At 45.8% G+C, this 22,805-nt stretch overlaps 2 protein-coding genes across 2 annotated transcripts; one reads left to right on the top strand and one right to left on the bottom strand.

Moving 5' to 3' along the window:
• Positions 1 to 1,721: 1,721 nt before the first annotated feature.
• On the bottom strand, positions 1,722 to 16,751 carry kcnv1 (potassium voltage-gated channel modifier subfamily V member 1). The gene is given in 5 exon segments (XM_029503867.1): positions 1,722 to 2,248; positions 15,376 to 15,658; positions 15,661 to 16,039; positions 16,430 to 16,553; positions 16,556 to 16,751. Coding segments are annotated over 5 exon segments (1,509 nt in total).
• A 3,435-nt stretch (positions 16,752 to 20,186) lies between these two features.
• LOC115045463 (protein DEK) lies at positions 20,187 to 22,714 on the top strand. The gene is made up of 5 exons (XM_029505156.1): positions 20,187 to 20,349; positions 21,277 to 21,395; positions 21,537 to 21,635; positions 21,823 to 21,932; positions 22,513 to 22,714. The coding sequence occupies exons 2-5, from the start codon at positions 21,302 to 21,304 to the stop codon at positions 22,609 to 22,611; spliced, it is 402 nt and encodes a 133-aa protein (XP_029361016.1). The 5' UTR covers positions 20,187 to 20,349; positions 21,277 to 21,301; the 3' UTR covers positions 22,612 to 22,714.
• Positions 22,715 to 22,805: the final 91 nt, after the last annotated feature.

The following is a 22,805-nucleotide window of genomic DNA, read 5'->3' as shown; positions in this document are numbered from 1 at the left end:
TACAAATTTAGATTTGCCCACTGGTCATTAAATATGGCTGACATGTTTTGCGTTGTGATCAGGACCAAAGACAAACTAAAGTCAGAGCAGCAGACTGGGTGAATGATTTGTTAGTTTAGTTATGAATGATCATTTCTGTGATGTGCCAAAAATGTGTCTCTGCTTTTCTGTTTTGTTTTGGTTTTTTTTTTTATTTGAGCTATGATTAAATGAAATGACCTGAAATCACATCTGATCTGCAGGAACGGCGAAGAAGAAGCTGCCAGGTTGGGTTTTTCCCTTCTGTCCACGAGGCCGATGCTGTGATATTTAAAAAGGTCACTCTGGCCCACAAGACGAGGCTTTTGTTGCACGACTGAGTCTTGGAGGTTCAAGTGGTGCCTGGAGCTGGGCATTATGGGTAAATGTCAGCTGCAACGTGTCACAGAGTTCGGTCTGGATCTGGGTCTAAGTGTTAAAGAGCCTTCAGGGGGCAACTCCACTGATTGTAAGAGGAAATATTTTGTTGTTTTGAAGTCTATGGGAAAATGTCCCTTCTTCCTCCTTGATTTGTTAGAGCAGTTTCGTCTTAATGAAAGTTTAAAGTTAAAATGTGACACTGAGTGTGTTTATTGACATTTCTATTTGTACTGATGCTGATGGTTTAATCAGGGCCTGAGTCCTGATGGATCCTATAGTTATTATTTTTCTTCCACTTCCGCTTCGTTGGCCAAACAAACACCCTAACTCGTGATATTTGGACTGTGTGAAATTTCAATATTTCAGTAGTTGCAGAAAGGTACGTCAAAAAATAGCTGTGCCATCTTTTGTTGGAGGAAGGTTGGTCCATGTACGAATCATGGTGAGGCCAAGTCAGCCATTTTGTTTGGAATTTAGTTTTCTGGCTGTTTGGCGGATTCCCAGGCGTCATAGTTTTCATCCAAATGACTTCATACTGGTTTAGGATCATCTCCACACCATGATGATGTAAAACTGTAACATCTGTTGGATCATTTCTAGCTGCTTGGCATGGTGCTGTTCAGTCAGGTCTAAATTCACCACACATAATCAGACTCCTGTTTGTGTCAATACTGAGTCGCACGGAGCGCCACCTGCTGGACACAGGATAACACCAACATCATCAGATTTACATGATATTTACAGGCTGTGCTCTCCACATCCTACACTACCACATGGCATTACATCAGATTGGTGGAAGTCTTCTAGCGCCACTTATTGGACACTCACAACAAAACGTTTCAAGCAGGCGTTAGGGTGGCGGCGCGTCCGGGGGGGCCTCCAAGGGGTGTAGGTGTGCGATGGCCCATTCATCACTGCTTGCAGCTTTAAGTTGACTAAAATACTTCATTGAGGTTCTTGATCCTCAAAATCACATGATGCTGCAGCTGACTTTCATTTTCAAATGTGATAATAGTGTTGTCATGGCGGACTGGAGACTCGGCTTTCAGTCGTTTCATCAGCTCTGGAAGTCTCAGTGTGCCATTTGTTCACATTATTTACACACAGTTTTGTCAGAAGTCATACAAAAACACACACAAATGGATGAATGATCAGCAGCTGGAAATGTTTGAATTCAGGAACCTTTAACTGTTTTCATGAGCAAAGACTTCAGGTTAGGGTCACTGGATGGACGGGAACATCAGCTCTAAAACCCGATGTGTTTCTGTATCTTCCTCATCTGTGACCTCCGACAAGTCTGGTCCCGCTGTCAGCTGCTGCTTCTACCACCACAGCTCTTCTCCTCCGCTGCTCCGGGTGCTCGCCCTCTCCCGCCCCTGTAGCCTCAACATCTCCAGGATGCTCCTGGCGTAGACGTCCCTCAGGTTTACGCCTTTCCCTCCCCCTCCTTCCCCCGTCTCTGCCACTGAGCCGCGAGCCAGCCTCTTCAGCATCTCACCATGGCGCATCGCTGCCTCCCTCACCTTCAGGGTGAAGTAGCAGGCGGAGAAACGGTCGTTGATGATGGCGATGGGCAGCGACAGGATGAGGATTCCAGACAGGATGCAGAGGAAGGCCAGCATCTTCCCTACGGCCGTGTCAGGACGGATGTCCCCGTAACCAACCGTGGTCATGGAGGTGGTCGCCCACCACCAAGCTGCTGGCACGCTGGTGAAGGTGGTAGCAGGGAAGTCGTGCTCTAGAGCGAAGACCACCATGGCAAAGATAGAGATGCCGACACCCAGGAAGAGGAGCAGGAGGCCGACTTCCTCGTAGCACTGAGCAATGGTCATACCCAGACACTTCAGGCCTAAACAGAAAGGAGGACAAAGGGGTTAAAGGTCAATTCAACGGTTTCCTCGTTTCCTTCAACTGTCTGGAATCAGGAATATCAGGAAAACTGTCTGTCTGTCCCACCTCAGGGTCTCATCCCTCAGACGGATCGATGGCGTTAGATTCAGGCAGATCCTTCGCAGCCCAACATATCCCAGGATACATTAAAATAATATGAAGCAACAACCACCAACACAGTCTGAGGAGGACACGTTAATGTTTCAGCGGTTCAGCCTTCAGTCACAGAAAAATAATGAGATGATGTAACACGAGTCCCTCCTGAATGGGAAACATGGTGGACTGAACCAAAAGGTGCAAACCTGAAAACCCAGATGAACTGATGCTGAACCTATTCCTGCTCCCCAGAGGATAACCCCGCCTGATGACATCACCGATTCACACTGAAGCTCCTAAATAAAGAGGCTTCCTGAGAGTTATCAGGATTGTGGCTTTAATGAATGGTGCAGCCTGCAGGGACTCCGACTTTCATCTCCTCATAAAAGGAATGAGATTAAATGTGTAATTTAGGAGTGTGAGCTGCTGCCAACAGTTTCCACCTCTTATTTTTAAATACTGCAAGGTTGAGTCAACAAAATTGCACTCTGTGCTGAAGATGACGAGTCTTCTAATTTTAAACCATAATTAGAGGAAGTCAAAAGAAAACAGCTGATCCTCAAGTCTGTTTGTCTTCTCACAGCTTTTGTCCACATTGTCGTCATCTGATCTGGGTTTTTTTCTTTTGAGTCCGAGACCGAAGCTGCTCAGTGAGGAAATAACGAGCAGCACAGAGGAAATACACTGACGTTCACACCCAGAAGCCCTCACCGGCTCTCCGTTCTCCTCTGAGAGGGGAAGGATGATTTTGTGGAGTTTGTGGAGGATTTGAAATGAGCTCAGGGAGGACAGAGTCAGACTTTTACTTTGAAATATCATTGTGGACACATTCAAGAGTTCTGGTTTGTGACATAAAGACATGAAGCATCATCACACTCAAACAATAAGGATTTAAGAACGGGCTGCTCCTGAACCTGGACCTGGACTCTGGTTTTAAGAGCCTTAAACCTGCATCTTCAAGTCAGATTGTATTGAAGTCTATGGGAAATACGTTAAATGATGGTCTCATTGAGAGGAAGTCACTGTTCAGACTGCTGTCTGAACTTCAGATTGGCCGACTGAACGTCCTCCATGATGTCACCATATTAAGCACACTAAGATGGTTTTGGTTCTTAAAACTACAAATATATCTTCTTATGGATGCTGATCTGTCAAAATAAAAGACTGGAGAAGTTTAAAATATTGCGTATTGTGTAAAATGAGAGAGTTCATCTTATCACATATCAGCCAAAATTCCTTCCTTTCCTTTTTGAGCACCAAAGAATTTAGTAAATGTCCTTCTCTTGTTAAGACCATGTCTGTTTGTAACCTCTTTTCTCATTCACACTTCCTCTGTCATTTCTTTCCTCTCCTTCTTTCACACAACTCTCCTTTCACATCCTGTTCTTTAATTCATGAGCAGAGCCCAAGGATCATCATCTACATCAAAGCACTCCATCATGGCAGTCTCACACACATCCTGCCTCTTCCCTCCAACTCCTTGGAAAAAAAGTATGAATCAGTTTTTTTTTTCCTTTCTGTCTCTCGTCTATGTTGTCCTCAGAAGTTCTTTAAACGATATAGATTCACTCACCTCTCTTTAATATGACTGTCAATGCTTAGTGACGTCACATCAGTCTGAGCTTCAACTTTGTCATTTCTGTATTGGCCAGCTTGGTTTTTTTTAAGCCAGTAGAAACCAGATTTTGAGGAGAGGGTAGATCTGACCTGCTCTGGACTCTCTCCTGATTGGGAGGAGGAGGGACATTTTCCCATTTACTTCAATATAAAGGAGGAAGAGGGACGTTTTCCCATAGACTACAATATAAAGGAGGAGGAGGGACGTTTTCCCATAGACTACAATATAAAGGAGGAGGAGGGACGTTTTCCCATAGACTACAATATAAAGGAGGAAGAGGGACGTTTTCCCATAGACTACAATATAAAGGAGGAGGAGGGACGTTTTCCCATAGACTACAATATAAAGGAGGAGGAGGGACATTTTCCCATAGACTACAATAAAGTGAGGAGGAGGGACGTTTTCCCATAGACTTCAATATAAGTGAGGAGGAGGGACGCTTTTCCCATAGACTACAATAAAGTGAGGAGGAGGGACGTTTTCCCATAGACTACAATATAAAGGAGGAGGAGGGACGTTTTCCCATAGACTTCAATATAAGTGAGGAGGCCAAAATTCCTTCCTTTCCTTTTTGAGCACCAAAGAATTTAGTAAATGTCCTTCTCTTGTTAAGACCATGTCTGTTTGTAACCTCTTTTCTCATTCACACTTCCTCTGTCATTTCTTTCCCATAGACTACAATATAAAGGAGGAGGAGGGACGTTTTCCCATAGACTACAATATAAAGGAGGAGGAGGGACATTTTCCCATAGACTACAATATAAAGGAGGAGGAGGGACGTTTTCCCATAGACTACAATAAAGTGAGGAGGAGGGACGTTTTCCCATAGACTACAATAAAGTGAGGAGGAGGGACGTTTTCCCATAGACTACAATATAAAGGAGGAGGAGGGACGTTTTCCCATAGACTTCAATATAAAGGAGGAGGAGGGACGTTTTCCCATAGACTACAATATAAAGGAGGAGGAGGGACGTTTTCCCATAGACTTCAATATAAGTGAGGAGGAGGGACGTTTTCCCATAGACTACAATAAAGTGAGGAGGAGGGACGTTTTCCCATAGACTTCAATATAAAGGAGGAGGGACGTTTTCCCATAGACTTCAATATAAGTGAGGAGGAGGGACGTTTTCCCATAGACTACAATAAAGTGAGGAGGAGGGACGTTTTCCCATAGACTACAATAAAGTGAGGAGGAGGGACGTTTTCCCATAGACCACAATAAAGTGAGGAGGAGGGACGTTTTCCCATAGACTACAATATAAAGGAGGAGGAGGGACGTTTTCCCATAGACTTCAATATAAAGGAGGAGGAGGGACGTTTTCCCATAGACTTCAATAAAGTGAGGAGGAGGGACGCTTTTCCCATAGACTACAATAAAGTGAGGAGGAGGGACGGTTTCCCATAGACTACAATAAAGGTGAGGAGGAGGGACGTTTTCCCATAGACTACAATAAAGTGAGGAGGAGGGACGTTTTCCCATAGACTTCAATATAAAGGAGGAGGAGGGACGTTTTCCCATAGACTACAATATAAAGGAGGAGGAGGGACGTTTTCCCATAGACTACAATAAAGTGAAGAGGAGGGACGTTTTCCCATAGACTACAATAAAGTGAGGAGGAGGGACGTTTTCCCATAGACTTCAATATAAAGGAGGAGGAGGGACGTTTTCCCATAGACTACAATATAAAGGAGGAGGAGGGACGTTTTCCCATAGACTACAATAAAGTGAGGAGGAGGGACGTTTTCCCATAGACTACAATAAAGTGAGGAGGAGGGACGTTTTCCCATAGACTTCAATATAAAGGAGGAGGAGGGACGTTTTCCCATAGACTACAATATAAAGGAGGAGGAGGGACGTTTTCCCATAGACTTCAATAAAGTGAGGAGGAGGGACGTTTTCCCATAGACTTCAATATAAAGGAGGAGGAGGGACGTTTTCCCATAGACTTCAATAAAGTGAGGAGGAGGGACGTTTTCCCATAGACTTCAATATAAAGGAGGAGGGACGTTTTCCCATAGACTTCAATAAAGTGAGGAGGAGGGACGTTTTCCCATAGACTTCAATATAAAGGAGGAGGGACGTTTTCCCATAGACTTCAATAAAGTGAGGAGGAGGGACGTTTTCCCATAGACTTCAATAAAGTGAGGAGGAGGGACGTTTTCCCATAGACTACAATATAAAGGAGGAGGAGGGACGTTTTCCCATAGACTTCAACATAAGTGAGGAGGAGGGACGTTTTCCCATAGACTACAATATAAGTGAGGAGGAGGGACGTTTCCCATAGACTTCAATAAAGTGAGGAGGAGGGACGTTTTCCCATAGACTTCAATATAAGTGAGGAGGAGGGACGCTTTTCCCATAGACTACAATAAAGTGAGGAGGAGGGACGTTTTCCCATAGACTACAATATAAAGGAGGAGGAGGGACGTTTTCCCATAGACTTCAATATAAGTGAGGAGGAGGGACGTTTTCCCATAGACTACAATAAAGTGAGGAGGAGGGACGTTTTCCCATAGACTTCAATAAAGTGAGGAGGAGGGACGTTTTCCCATAGACTACAATATAAAGGAGGAGGAGGGACGTTTTCCCATAGACTACAATATAAAGGAGGAGGATGGACGTTTTCCCATAGACTACAATATAAGTGAGGAGGAGGGACGTTTTCCCATAGACTTCAATATAAGTGAGGAGGAGGGACGCTTTTCCCATAGACTACAATAAAGTGAGGAGGAGGGACGTTTTCCCATAGACTACAATATAAAGGAGGAGGAGGGACGTTTTCCCATAGACTTCAATATAAGTGAGGAGGAGGGACGTTTTCCCATAGACTACAATAAAGTGAGGAGGAGGGACGTTTTCCCATAGACTACAATATAAAGGAGGAGGAGGGACGTTTTCCCATAGACTTCAATATAAGTGAGGAGGAGGGACGTTTTCCCATAGACTACAATAAAGTGAGGAGGAGGGACGTTTTCCATAGACTTCAATAAAGTGAGGAGGAGGGACATTTTCCCATAGACTACAATATAAAGGAGGAGGAGGGACGTTTTCCCCATAGACTACAATATAAAGGAGGAGGATGGACGTTTTCCCATAGACTACAATATAAGTGAGGAGGAGGGACGTTTTCCCATAGACTTCAATATAAAGGAGGAGGAGGGACGTTTTCCCATAGACTACAATAAAGTGAGGAGGAGGGACGTTTTCCCATAGACTTCAATATAAAGGAGGAGGGACGTTTTCCCATAGACTACAATAAAGTGAGGAGGAGGGACGTTTTCCCATAGACTTCAATAAAGTGAGGAGGAGGGACGTTTTCCCATAGACTACAATATAAAGGAGGAGGAGGGACGTTTTCCCATAGACTACAATAAAGTGAGGAGGAGGGACGTTTTCCCATAGACTACAATATAAGTGAGGAGGAGGGACGTTTTCCCATAGACTACAATATAAGTGAGGAGGAGGGACGTTTTCCCATAGACTACAATAAAGTGAGGAGGAGGGACGTTTTCCCATAGACTTCAATATAAAGGGAGGAGGAGGGACGTTTTCCCATAGACTACAATATAAAGGAGGAGGAGGGACGTTTTCCCATAGACTTCAATAAAGTGAGGAGGAGGGATGTTTTCCCATAGACTTCAATATAAAGGAGGAGGAGGGACGTTTTCCCATAGACTTCAATAAAGTGAGGAGGAGGGACGTTTTCCCATAGACTTCAATATAAAGGAGGAGGGACGTTTTCCCATAGACTTCAATAAAGTGAGGAGGAGGGACGTTTTCCCATAGACTTCAATATAAGGAGGAGGGACGTTTCCCATAGACTTCAATAAAGTGAGGAGGAGGGACGTTTTCCCATAGACTTCAATAAAGTGAGGAGGAGGGACGTTTTCCCATAGACTACAATATAAAGGAGGAGGAGGGACGTTTTCCCATAGACTTCAACATAAGTGAGGAGGAGGGACGTTTTCCCATAGACTACAATATAAGTGAGGAGGAGGGACGTTTTCCCATAGACTTCAATAAAGTGAGGAGGAGGGACGTTTTCCCATAGACTTCAATATAAGTGAGGAGGAGGGACGCTTTTCCCATAGACTACAATATAAAGGAGGAGGAGGGACGTTTTCCCATAGACTACAATAAAGTGAGGAGGAGGGACGTTTTTCCCATAGACTACAATAAAGTGAGGAGGAGGGACGTTTTCCCATAGACTTCAATAAAGTGAGGAGGAGGGACGTTTTCCCATAGACTACAATATAAAGGAGGAGGAGGGACGTTTTCCCATAGACTTCAATATAAGTGAGGAGGAGGGACGTTTTCCCATAGACTACAATAAAGTGAGGAGGAGGGACGTTTTCCCATAGACTTCAATAAAGTGAGGAGGAGGGACGTTTTCCCATAGACTACAATATAAAGGAGGAGGAGGGACGTTTTCCCATAGACTACAATATAAAGGAGGAGGATGGACGTTTTCCCATAGACTACAATATAAGTGAGGAGGAGGGACGTTTTCCCATAGACTTCAATATAAGTGAGGAGGAGGGACGCTTTTCCCATAGACTACAATAAAGTGAGGGGAGGGACGTTTTCCCATAGACTACAATATAAAGGAGGAGGAGGGACGTTTTCCCATAGACTTCAATATAAGTGAGGAGGAGGGACGTTTTTCCCATAGACTACAATAAAGTGAGGAGGAGGGACGTTTTCCCATAGACTACAATATAAAGGAGGAGGAGGGACTTTTTCCCATAGACTTCAATATAAGTGAGGAGGAGGGACGTTTTCCCATAGACTACAATAAAGTGAGGAGGAGGGACGTTTTCCCATAGACTTCAATAAAGTGAGGAGGAGGGACATTTTCCCATAGACTACAATATAAAGGAGGAGGAGGGACGTTTTCCCATAGACTACAATATAAAGGAGGAGGATGGACGTTTTCCCATAGACTACAATATAAAGTGAGGAGGAGGGACGTTTTCCCATAGACTTCAATATAAAGGAGGAGGAGGGACGTCTTTCCCATAGACTACAATAAGTGAGGAGGAGGGACGTTTTTCCCATAGACTTCAATATAAAGGAGGAGGGACGTTTTCCCATAGACTACAATAAAGTGAGGAGGAGGGACGTTTTCCCATAGACTTCAATATAAAGGAGGAGGAGGGACGTTTTCCCATAGACTACAGATATAAGGAGGAGGAGGGACGTTTTACCATAGACTACAATAAAGTGAGGAGGAGGGACGTTTTCCATAGACTACAATAAAGTGAGGAGGAGGGACGTTTTCCCATAGACTTCAATATAAAGGAGGAGGAGGGACGTTTTCCCATAGACTACAATATAAAGGAGGAGGAGGGACGTTTTCCCATAGACTTCAATAAAGTGAGGAGGAGGGACGTTTTTTCCCCTAGACTTCAATATAAAGGAGGAGAGGACGTTTTCAATAGACTTCAATAAAGTGAGGAGGAGGACGTTTTCCATAGACTTAATATTAAAGGAGGAGGACGTTTTCCCCATAGACTTCAATAAAGTGAGGAGGAGGGACGTTTTCCCATAGTACCTTCAATATAAAGGAGGAGGGACGTTTTCCATAGACTTCATAAAGTGAGGAGGAGGGACGTTTCCCATTAGACTTCAATAAAGTGAGGAGGAGGGACGGTTTTCCATAGACACAATATAAAGGAGGAGGAGGGACGTTTTCCCATAGACTTCAACATAAGTGAGGAGGAGGGACGTTTTCCCATAGACTACAATATAAGGGAGGAGGAGGGACTTTTCCCATAGACTTCCAATAAAGTGAGAGGAGGGACGTTTTTCCCATAGACTTCAATATAAGTGAGGAGGAGGGACGCTTTTCCCATAGACTACAATAACAGTGAGGAGGAGGGACGTTTTCCCAATAGACTTACAATATAAAGGAGGAGGAGGGACGTTTTCCCATAGACTTCAATATAAGTGAGGAGGAGGGACGTTTCCCATAGACTACAATAAAGTGAGGAGGAGGGACGTTTTCCCATAGACTTCAATAAAGTGAGGAGGAGGGACGTTTTCCCATAGACTACAATATAAAGGAGGAGGGACGTTTTCCCATAGACTACAATATAAAGGAGGAGGATGGACGTTTTCCCATAGACTACAATATAAGTGAGGAGGAGGGACGTTTTCCCATAGACTTCAATATAAGTGAGGAGGAGGGACGCTTTCCCATAGACTACAATAAAGTGAGGAGGAGGGACGTTTTCCCATAGACTACAATATAAAGGAGGAGGAGGGACGTTTTCCCATAGACTTCAATATAAGTGAGGAGGAGGGACGTTTTCCCATAGACTACAATAAAGTGAGGAGGAGGGACGTTTTCCCATAGACTACAATATAAAGGAGGAGGAGGGACGTTTTCCCAATAGACTTCAATATAAGTGAGGAGGAGGGACGTTTTCCCATAGACTACAATAAAGTGAGAGAGGAGGGACGTTTTCCCATAGACTTCAATAAAGTGAGGAGGAGGGACATTTTCCCATAGACTACAATATAAAGGAGGAGGAGGGACGTTTTCCCATAGACTACAATATAAAGGAGGAGGATGGACGTTTTCCCATAGACTACAATATAAGTGAGGAGGAGGGACGTTTTCCATAGACTACAATATAAAGGAGGAGGAGGGACGTTTTCCCATAGACTACAATAAAGTGAGGAGGAGGGACGTTTTCCATAGACTTCAATATAAAGGAGGAGGGACGTTTTCCCATAGACTACAATAAAGTGAGGAGGAGGGACGTTTTCCCATAGACTTCAATAAAGTGAGGAGGAGGGACGTTTTCCCATAGACTACAATATAAAGGAGGAGGAGGGACGTTTTCCCATAGACTACAATAAAGTGAGGAGGGGGACCGTTTCCCATAGACTACAATATAAGTGAGGAGGAGGGACGTTTTCCCATAGACTACAATATAAGTGAGGAGGAGGGACGTTTTCCCATAGACTACAATAAAGTGAGGAGGAGGGACGTTTTCCCATAGACTTCAATATAAAGGAGGAGGAGGGACGTTTTCCCATAGACTACAATATAAAGGAGGAGGAGGGACGTTTTCCCATCACGACTTCAATAAAGTGAGGAGGAGGGATGTTTTCCCATAGACTTCAATATAAAGGAGGAGGAGGGACGTTTTCCATAGACTTCAATAAAGTGAGGAGGAGGGACGTTTTCCCATAGACTTCAATATAAAGGAGGAGGGACGTTTTCCCATAGACTTCAATAAAGTGAGGAGGAGGGACGTTTTCCCATAGACTTCAATATAAAGGAGGAGGGACGTTTTCCCATAGACTTCAATAAAGTGAGGAGGAGGGACGTTTTCCCATAGACTTCAATAAAGTGAGGAGGAGGGACGTTTTCCCATAGACTACAATATAAAGGAGGAGGAGGGACGTTTTCCCATAGACTTCAACATAAGTGAGGAGGAGGGACGTTTTCCCATAGACTACAATATAAGTGAGGAGGAGGGACGTTTTCCCATAGACTTCAATAAAGTGAGGAGGAGGGACGTTTTCCCATAGACTTCAATATAAGTGAGGAGGAGGGACGCTTTTCCCATAGACTACAATATAAAGGAGGAGGAGGGACGTTTTCCCATAGACTACAATAAAGTGAGGAGGAGGGACGTTTTCCCATAGACTACAATAAAGTGAGGAGGAGGGACGTTTTCCCATAGACTTCAATAAAGTGAGGAGGAGGGACGTTTTCCCATAGACTACAATATAAAGGAGGAGGAGGGACGTTTTCCCATAGACTTCAATATAAGTGAGGAGGAGGGACGTTTTCCCATAGACTACAATAAAGTGAGGAGAGGGACGTTTTCCCATAGACTACAATAAAGTGAGGAGGAGGGACGTTTTCCCATAGACTACATATAAAGGAGGAGGAGGGACGTTTTCCCATAGACTACAATATAAAGGAGGAGGATGGACGTTTTCCCATAGACTACAATATAAGTGAGGAGGGAGGGACGTTTTCCCATAGACTTCATATAAGTGAGAGGAGGGGACGCTTTTCCCATAGACTACAATAAAGTGAGGAGGAGGGACGTTTTCCCATAGACTACAATATAAAGGAGGAGGAGGGACGTTTCCCATAGACTTCAATATAAGTGAGGAGGAGGGACGTTTTCCCATAGACTACAATAAAGTGAGGAGGAGGGACGTTTTCCCATAGACTACAATATAAAGGAGGAGGAGGGACGTTTTCCCATAGACTTCAATATAAGTGAGGAGGAGGGACGTTTTCCCATAGACTACAATAAAGTGAGGAGGAGGGACGTTTTCCCATAGACTTCAATAAAGTGAGGAGGAGGGACATTTTCCCATAGACTACAATATAAGGAGGAGGAGGGACGTTTTCCCATAGACTACAATATAAAGGAGGAGGATGGACGTTTTCCCATAGACTACAATATAAGTGAGGAGGAGGGACGTCTTTCCCCATAGACTTCAATATAAAAGGAGGAGGAGGGACGCTTTCCCATAGACTACAATAAGTGAGGAGGAGGGACGTTTTCCCATAACTTCAATATAAAGGAGAGGAGTTTTCCCATAGACTACAATAAAGTGAGGAGGAGGGACGTTTTCCCATAGACTTCAATAAGTGAGGAGGAGGGACGTTTTCCCATAGACTACAATATAAAGGAGGAGGAGGGACGTTTTCCCATAGACCAATAAAGTGAGGAGGAGGGACGTTTTCCCATAGACTACAATAAGTGAGGAGGAGGGACGTTTTCCCCATAGACTACAATAAAGTGAGGAGGAGGGACGTTTCCCATAGACTACAATATAAAGGAGGAAGGATGGACGTTTTCCCCATAGACTACAATATAAGTGAGGAGGAGGGACGTTTTCCCATAGACTACAATAAAAGTGAGGAGAGGGACGTTTCCCCTAGACTTCAATAAAGTGAGGAGGAGGGACGTTTTCCCATAGACTTCAATAAAGTGAGGAGGAGGGACGTTTTCCCATAGACTTCAATAAAGTGAGGAGGAGGGACGTTTTCCCATAGACTTCAATAAAGTGAGGAGGAGGGACGTTTTCCCATAGACTACAATAAAGTGAGGAGGAGGGACGTTTTCCCATAGACTTCAATAAAGTGAGGAGGAGGGACGTTTTCCCATAGACTTCAATATAAAGGAGGAGGGACGTTTTCCCATAGACTTCAATAAAGTGAGGAGGAGGGACGTTTTCCCATAGACTTCAATATAAGGAGGAGGGACGTTTCCCATAGACTTCAATAAAGTGAGGAGAAGGGACTTTTCCCATAGACTTCAATAAAGTGAGGAGGAGGGACGTTTTCCCATAGACTACAATATAAAGGGGGAGAGGGACGTTTTCCCATAGACTTCATAAGTGAGGAGGGGGACGTTTTCCCATAGACTACAATATAAGTGAGAGGAGGGACGTTTTCCCATAGACTTCAATAAGAGAGGAGGAGGGACGTTTTCCCATAGACTTCAATATAAGTGAGGAGGAGGGACGCTTTTCCCATAGACTACAATAAAGTGAGGAGGAGGGACGTTTTCCCATAGACTACAATATAAAGGAGGAGGAGGGACTTTTCCCATAGACTTCAATATAAGTGAGGAGAGGGACGTTTTCCCATAGACTACAATAAAGTGAGGAGGAGCGTTTTCCCATAGACTTCAATAAAGTGAGGAGGGGGGACGTTTTCCCATAGACACAATATTAAAGGAGGAGGGACGTTTTCCCATAGACTACAATAATAAAGAGGAGGATGGACGTTTTCCCATAGACTACAATAAAGTGAGGAGGAGGTTTTCCCATAGACTTCAATATAAGTGAGGAGGAGGGACTCTTTCCCATAGACTACAATAAAGTAGGAGGAGGACGTTTTCCCATAGACTACAATATAAAGGAGGAGGAGGGACGTTTTCCCATAGACTTCAATATAAGTGAGGAGGAGGGACGTTTTCCCATAGACTACAATAAAGTGAGGAAGAGGGACGTTTTCCCATAGACTACAATATAAAGGAGGAGGAGGGACGTTTTCCCATAGACTTCAATATAGTGAGGAGGAGGGCGTTTTCCCATAGACTACAATAAAGTGAGGAGGAGGGACGTTTTCCCATAGACTTCAATAAAGTAGGAGGAGGGGACATTTTCCCATAGACTACAATATAAAGGAGGAGGAGGGACGTTTTCCCATAGACTACAATATAAAGGAGGAGGATGGACGTTTCCCATAGACTACAATATAAGTGAGGAGGAGGACGTTTCCCATAGACTTCAATATAAAGGAGAGGGGGACGTTTTCCCATAGACTACAATAAAGTGAGGAGGAGGGACGTTTTTCCCATAGACTTCAATATAAAGGAGGAGGACGTTTTCCATAGACTACAATAAGTGAGGAGGGGGACTTTTCCCATAGACTTCAATAAAGTGGGAGGAGGGACGTTTCCCATAGACTACAATAAAGGAGGAGGAGGGACGTTTTCCCATAGACTAAATAAAGTGAGGGAGACGTTTTCCCATAGACTTCAATATAAAGGAGGAGGCGTTTTCCCATAGACTTCAATATAAAGGAGGAGGGACGTTTTCCCATAGACTTCAATAAAAGGAGGAGGGACGTTTTCCCATAGACTACAATAAAGTGAGGAGGAGGGACGTTTTCCCATAGACTTCAATAAAGTGAGGAGGGACGTTTTCCCATAGACTACAATAAAGTGAGGAGGAGGGACGTTTTCCCATAGACTACAATAAAGTGAGGAGGAGGGACGTTTTCCCATAGACTACAATATAAAGGAGAAGGATGGACGTTTTCCCATAGACTACAATATAAGTGAGGAGGAGGGACGTTTTCCCATAGACTACAATATAAAGTGAGGAGGAGGGACGTTTTCCCATAGACTTCAATAAAGTGAGGAGGAGGGACGTTTTCCCATAGACTTCAATAAAGTGAGGAGGAGGGACGTTTTCCCATAGACTACAATAAAGTGAGGAGGAGGGACGTTTTCCCATAGACTTCAATAAAGTGAGGAGGAGGGACGTTTTCCCATAGACTACAATAAAGTGAGGAGGGACGTTTTCCCATAGACTTCAATAAAGTGAGGAGGAGGGACGTTTTCCCATAGACTACAATAAAAAGAGGAGGGACGTTTTCCCCATAGACTACAATAAAGTAGGAGGAGACGTTTTCCCATAGACTACAATAAAAGGAGGAGGGACGTTTCCATAGACTACAATAAAGTGAGGAGGAGGGACGTTTCCATAGACACAATTAAAGAGGACGTCCCACTACAATAAAGTGAGGAGGAGGGACCCCCTGATCGTCCCAAACTGGCCCTTAAAGTCGTGGACCGAACCGGATTGCTGTGTTCACCTGTGGAGTGCCGTCCCAGCTTCAGCATCCGGAGGGACCTGAGGAGCCGGAGCACCTGCACCACTCGGCCCACGTTCTCCAGCTCCGTGCTTCCTCCGCGGAGACTCTCCACGGCCAGCGTCACGTAGAAGGGCAGGATGGCCAGCAGGTCGATGATGTTGGGAACGCTCCGGCTGAACCGACACTTGTCCCTCACGCAGAGGAACCGGAGCGTCAGCTCTCCCGTGAACCAAACCACACAAACGTACTCCAGAGCATCGAGCAGCAACGGGCGTCAGCACCTGGACCGCTCACCCCAAAGTCCTCCTCAAGGTCCAGCGAGATGAGCACCATGTTGATAACCGACACCACCACAAAGAAGAGGACAGTGAGCCAAGGTACGAGCAGCTCGCGACGATTCCGGCTTCTCCGAAGGTCCCAAAGGCGTCGACGGAGAGCCGGGCAGATGGCGCCCACAAAATCCTCATCACCGTCGTCGGCCTCAACCCCCTGCTGTACATCGGCGGTCTCCTTCTGCTCCTTGCGACGGTAGTAACGCTCACGGCAGCAAGGGTTGATACGAAGCTCGTCAATGCCCCAGTACTCGATCTCCTGGAGGAAGGAGATCTCACAGAGCTCCTCCCGGACGTGAAGGTGACCCGTCCGGTAGAAGTTCATCACATACCTGTCGGCACAAACACAGAGAGACGGGTAAATTCTGTCCAACAAGGACCTCAGGGTTACATCTCAGGAGCTGAAGTGGGTCGAGATGAGTCTGCAAGTCTACGAGGAGTGAACCCTAAAGGGCAAATGAACGCCTCAGCATCAGGTGTTTCTGTGCCGCAGCCTGCAGACATGCAGCTGCTGCAGCTCTTGGTCGTGTCGCTGGGCTGTTATGTTGTAGTGCAGCTGTTGCCGTGGTAGTTGTGTTGTTACAGCTGTAAAATTTTTGTCCTGCCGTCATAGTGCAGTTTTATTACAGCTGTCATGAAGCTGAACTTCTATTGTTGTTCTGTTTTCGTACATTTACAGCATTTTTGGAAGGAGTTGGGTTCAGGGAGGTGTCGCCACCTACTGGAAGGTCTGAGAGTTGCGATCGAAGAAGAACTCGTTCTCTCGGAAGTCGGCGTCATCGCAGAGGTCGAGCGCCGAGTCCCGACTGCAGAGGCCATTTTCCAGCCGGGTCTCCGGGTGGGACACAGCAGCTCCTGGGACAGAATTTACCGACTTCCTCCTACGTTGATGATGAAGAAGTCCAGAGGGTCGCTGAAGAAAACACTGGAGTCCAGAGACTCGGGGAGGAGCTGTGACTGTAGGACTCCGCCCCCACCAGCGAGTTGGAGGAGGGAAGGCTCATGGTGGAGGTGCTGGGGGGAGTCACAGATAGAGCTGCTCATCCAACAGGAAGAAAAATACTCATTTCGTCTTATGGTGCAGTTCTAATGGTGTTAGAAGAGAGACAGACAGACAGACAGACAGATCTCCACGGAGACAGACAGAGCTCCACAGAGACAGACAGACAGATAGATCGCCACAGAGACAGACAGACAAACAGACAGATCTCCACGGAGACAGACAGACAGACAGATCTCCATGGAGACAGACAGAGCTCCACAGAGACAGACAGACAGATAGATCGCCACAGAGACAGACAGACAGACAGACAGATCTCCACGGAGACAGACAGACAGACAGATCTCCATGGAGACAGACAGAGCTCCACAGAGACAGACAGACAGATAGATCGCCACAGAGACAGACAGACAAACAGACAGAGCTCCACGGAGACAGACAGACAGACAGAGCTCCACAGAGACAGACAGACAGACAGAGCTCCACAGAGACAGACAGACAGACAGACAGAGCTCCACAGAGACAGACAGACAGATAGATCGCCACAGAGACAGACAGACAAACAGACAGATCTCCACAGAGACAGACAGACAGACAGATCTCCATGGAGACAGACAGACAGACAGAGCTCCACGGGGACAGACAGACAGACAGAGCTCCACAGGGACAGACAGACAGACAGAGCTCCACAGAGACAGACAGACAGACAGATCTCCACGGAGACAGACAGAGCTCCACGGGGACAGACAGACAAACAGACAGACAGACAGACAGAGCTCCACAGAGACAGACAGACAGAGCTCTACAGAGACAGACAGACAGACAGACAGAGCTCCACAGGGACAGACAGACAGACAGACAGAGCTCCACAGAGACAGACAGACAGACGGAGCTCTACAGAGACAGACAGACAGACAGAGCTCCACGGGGACAGACAGACAGACAGAGCTCCACAGAGACAGACAGACAGACAGACAGACAGAGTTCTACAGAGACAGACAGACAGACAGACAGACAGAGCTCCACGGGGACAGACAGACAGACAGAGCTCCACGGGGACAGACAGACAGACAGAGCTCCACGGGGACAGACAGACAGACAGAGCTCCACAGAGACAGACAGACAGACAGACAGACAGAGCTCCACGGGACAGACAGACAGACAGAGCTCCACAGGGACGGACAGACAGACAGACAGAGCTCCACAGAGACAGACAGACAGACAGACAGACAGACAGACAGAGCTCCACAGAGACAGACAGACAGACAGACAGACAGACAGACAGACAGAGCTCCACAGAGACAGACAGACAGACAGACAGAGCTCCACGGGGACAGACAGACAGACAGAGCTCCACAGGGACGGACAGACAGACAGACAGAGCTCCACAGAGACAGACAGACAGACCGACAGACAGACAGACAGACAGACAGACAGACAGACAGACAGACAGACAGACAGACAGACAGACAGAGCTCCAAAGAGACAGACAGACAGAGCTCCACGAGGACAGACAAACGGTCTGCATTTAAATATTTTAGCTGCTTCACCTAATTAATGGATTAACGCTCCTGTTCCTGTAATCATTCATTCCCTTTCCTTCGTGTCTCTGTCTCTGTCCAACTGTCCCACTGATTCTCCCACCCTGAATATTACATGAGGACAAACAAACAGCCTGTCTGTGAAGTCCAAACTCAAACATATTTATTAAATCCAGGTTGTATTTGAGATAAATTCATCAGATTAAACAGAAATAAAAGTCATACTGCCATTAATATCCATGTTCATCTTTGGTAGCTGTAATGAACAATAACAGAATCCAATGAAATGAATAAGATGTCTAAATGAGTTCAACTCAGACATTTTCCACACAAAAATCTTCTCTGTGATGTCCACAATTCAGTCAGAGGCCTTGTTGAGGATCTCATCTTCTAGTTTCTCTGTTTTAAGGACTGAGCTCATTATATCTCAGTTCAACAGCAGAGACGTTTCATGTCCCCTCAGGACGTCAAATCTCTTCTTTTTAATTTGAACTGAGACAACAACACTAATTATGAATAATTACTGACATCATGTAAACGACACGCAGAAGTGACAGAATTTCTCTGGTGACTCTTTCAGTCCTACCTGATCTAACTGAGGAGGATCCTGAACATCTGTCTTAGATGGAAACTCCACATTTCTTCAGGTAAAGTCGCCTCCTGAGCCGAATCAGCAGAGACAATTGCATGACGACAAAGATGGAGAATAAACATCAACTCCGTGTCAGATCATCTGGACTGAAGGAGGCGGCAGCTCCTGAATTCAGCTCTCTGGGATTCGCGGTGAGGTTTTAAAATAGTGTGGAGGAAAGTATGAGGAATAATTCATGTCACACTGAGGAAAAGACTGCCCTTTGAATCCCTTTCTGTTTTTCATGTATAAAAACTCTCCTCACATTCAGACTCATCTGATTCTGCCTGATCAGTTCAGACTCAGAAAACAAGAACTACTTAAAAACTCACTCTGAAGGTTTCCTTCCTCTCTGTTTGGGTCGTTTCTGTCTTTATCTGATCAGGAGTTCTGCTCAGTAATGATGAAAAATCAGCTCTTTATTCTGTCAACACAATAAACTCACCTCACTTCTCCTCACTGACAACAGAGTCCTTTTTTATAAACCATAGGCTGCAGATTATACAGTATAATACAGTATGCAGTCTAATCATGATGTGAGCTGATAACTCGATTAATCAAACTGCTGCGTTCTGCGTCAGATTAATCCACATTTGGATTATTCATGAGATTTCCATCAGGAAATATTGGCAGTAAAGTAAACCAAGAGATGTTACGCCTCTGACTGCCTTGTGGCATTAATCACCCTCCATACGGAGCAGCTGGATGCTGCTGCTAGGCAACAAATGAAAACGATGCTCAGCGCCACCGTGTGAATTTTCTCCTGTTCAGCCTGATGACAGTTCATGTTGGTGCTGATCACGGACATTCTGGTTAGAACTGTTTACAAATGGGCCCAAGATGAGTTTTTTCAGCTTTCTGCTCTAATTATACATTTAAGTTTTAGATTTGACTTCAGAAACGGGACCTTAATCAACCCTTAATCATCAGATTTTCAGAACCTTTGTTGCCCATACTGTTGTGGGTTGTGTTGTTTTATGAATGTAGATTTTTTGCCCTGTCCTCAAAATGAACCAATCTGAGTTTTAACCAGATAAAGTAAACTCAGGTTGACTGCTGGTCTGATTAAGTTCAGCTTTAACGTTGACCAGCAGTTTGAATTTAATGTTTTCAAACTTTAACGAGTTTATTTAAAAAATCTAAACTTTTAATGGCGGCTTTTTTATGTCCATGTTACCCTTGGCAACGGAAGGAGGCGGTGATGGGAACGTTAACGGCCGTCGATCAGCCAGTAACAACACGAGACTCAGCCGCGTCATCAGCCCCCGGTCCAATCGGCGGACGCAGCAGTAATCCCGCCCCTCCAGAAACCGCCATCACAAAACGAAACACTGGCTGTGGAGCTCCGTGAAGGAGACGCTGCTCTGCCGAACCCAGCCGGCTCCGGACACCCAGAACCGGACCCGCCTCGTCGCTCCGGCCGGCCAGCTCGGCTCCCGAAGCCGCTTCTGTCGCAGTTCCGGCCCCGCCGTGAGTGAACGTCACTAACGGAATACAGCTAACGTCAGAGCTAGCGTCAGCGGCTAACCGACCTCCGTCCGCCGGTTAACGGCACCGTCCGGTCCGGTCCGCGAGCTCGGCGGCTCCAGGTGAGCGGCCGCTCACCGACCGGCACCGGGCCGAGCCGCCCCGGGAGCCCGGCACGGCTTTGGCCGGAGCTGGGCTCTCGGTCCCGGCTAACCGAAGCTAACATCTCAGCTACAGCGCGCCAACACACACGTTTATCATGAAAGAACCGTCCCGCCAGGACGGGACCGAACACCGGCCAGGGTCACGGAAAACTCCCGATATTCCCGATTAACAGCGGCCGACCGGGTGCATAACTCGGATTATTTTAAAATCTTCCAACACCAACTAACAACCTGTTTTAGTACGAACTGAGTCAGCACCGTCCAGAACACCGGACAGGTTCAGTGAACGGATCAGAGGTGGACCAGGGTCCCGGTCCTGGTCCTGGTCCTGTCCTGGTCCTGTCCTAGTCCTGTCCCTGTCCCGGTCCTGTCCTAGTCCTGTCCCGGTCCTGGTCCTGTCCTGGTCCTGTCCTAGTCCTGTCCCGGTCCTGGTCCTGTCCTGGTCCTGTCCTAGTCCTGTCCCGGTCCTGTCCCTGTCCTGGTCCTGTCCCGGTCTACAGAGGGCTGAGAGGCAGAACAGGTTAATTTTAGTAAGACACTGCTTCCATCTGGAGCTGAGTTGGATCAGGTCCTGTCTGAGGCACTTTGACTAATAACACAGATTAGAAGAACAACACAATGAAATTACACTGACACGTGTGTGTCCGTATATGGCCCCTAAACAACCAAACACACACACACAGGGCCCATGTTATTGGACAGGACACTTTATAAATGAATCTGTTGTGTGGTGCTGATGTCAGCGTGTTCATCTCCCTGCTGTCAGGACGGACTGACAGACTGAAGCAGACATGAGCGACGTGGCGGAGGAAGAGATGGAGGACCAGCAGCAGACGTCACAGGAGGACCAGACCGGTCCGAACAAGAGCCGCAACAAACGACCTGGTAAAGTAATGCTGTTACCGGTTCAATCCCAGTTGTTGTAGAATCTGTATGTTCTGCTTGTGTGTGTTGTGCTGGGACGTTTACAGTATTTACAGGAAAAGAGTTTCTGCTTTACTTTTTCTGTTGTCGCTGTCGTTGCAGTCGTTGGTGAAATCATTGAGGGCAAACGGACAAAGAAAACAGTCGAGAGGCTTGATTTCCAGGCGCCCAAACAAAGGGAGAAGCTCAAGATTGGAGATGGTAAATATTTAACACACCACCACCTGAATGCAGTTTTATTTTTTGAAGTGGGCGGTTTGTTGATTAAAGATGGAACTGTAGTTTGTTCACCCTTTACACTCTGACGTGCAATCGCCGGTTATTGTTCCATGATGGTTTAAAACGGGAGATTGATCCTTTACTGTGACTCTACACTGGTCTTTTTCAGGCAGCGGAGACAAACTAGGAGACATTCCCCGCACCAGCTTCCAGATCACTAAGATGAAACCTGCTGACCTGAAACCTCTGCACGCCATCCTGTTCGACAGGCCGGGGAAGGTGCAAACAATTGCTGACCTTTAACCTTTAAAGTAACTGGAAGTTTACACTGGACTTTTTTTTGGATAAATGTGACTGATTACACAGAAACTCCACGTATTTCTCAGTGTAACTCTGAATGAAGCACAATAGTTAAAGAGAACTGACAGAACAGGTAAATCCACTCCACAGGAACTAACCTAGCACATTTCTTTAAGTGGCTGTAGAGAAAGTTGAGCAGAAACCTGTTTGCCATCTTTGGCTGAGGAATGACGGAGCCCGAGATGTTTGAGACCGGACTGAGCTTCAGATTCAGGACAAACAGCTCATTGAGGCCACATGTGATCCTCACATCAGTAATGTTACTATCTGAATTAAATCTGCACACATACAGACAGCCTGCTGGGTCTGTCACTAAATGACCTCATGAGGATGCCATCAAAGTGCTGTCTTTGAGTGTCCCTGACCAACAGTTAGGATCTCTGCTTTAGCTTCAGTAGTTTCAAACATACGGTGGACCAGCAGGGTCAACGTGCAACAGAAGTGACAGTTCCAAACCTGAGCTCCCGTCGGATCAACCGTCACTGTGCTCTTTTCTCAGATGGCCACGATAAAGAAGAACCTGCGTCTCTTTAACGGCTTCCCGTTCAACGCTGACAGCGAACAATTCAACAAGAAACGAGACAAACTTCTCAAGTGAGTTTCTGCGAAGAGACTCTGAACTCTGACACCACAGATTTAAACTTTTTTTTGTTAGAAGCTGCAGGAACATCCTCACATTTAGTTTTTGTCACATTTTGTGGACATTCAAGTCAAAATACTGAATGTCCACAGTTAAAAATGATGTCTGTGATGAAGATCTCAAACTGGACTGATGAAGACCAATTAAACTTT

The sequence above is a fragment of the Echeneis naucrates genome, chromosome 6 (genome assembly GCF_900963305.1).
Source record: "Echeneis naucrates chromosome 6, fEcheNa1.1, whole genome shotgun sequence".
Classification (NCBI taxonomy): domain Eukaryota; kingdom Metazoa; phylum Chordata; class Actinopteri; order Carangiformes; family Echeneidae; genus Echeneis; species Echeneis naucrates.
This window is presented reverse-complemented; position numbering and strand designations above follow the sequence as displayed.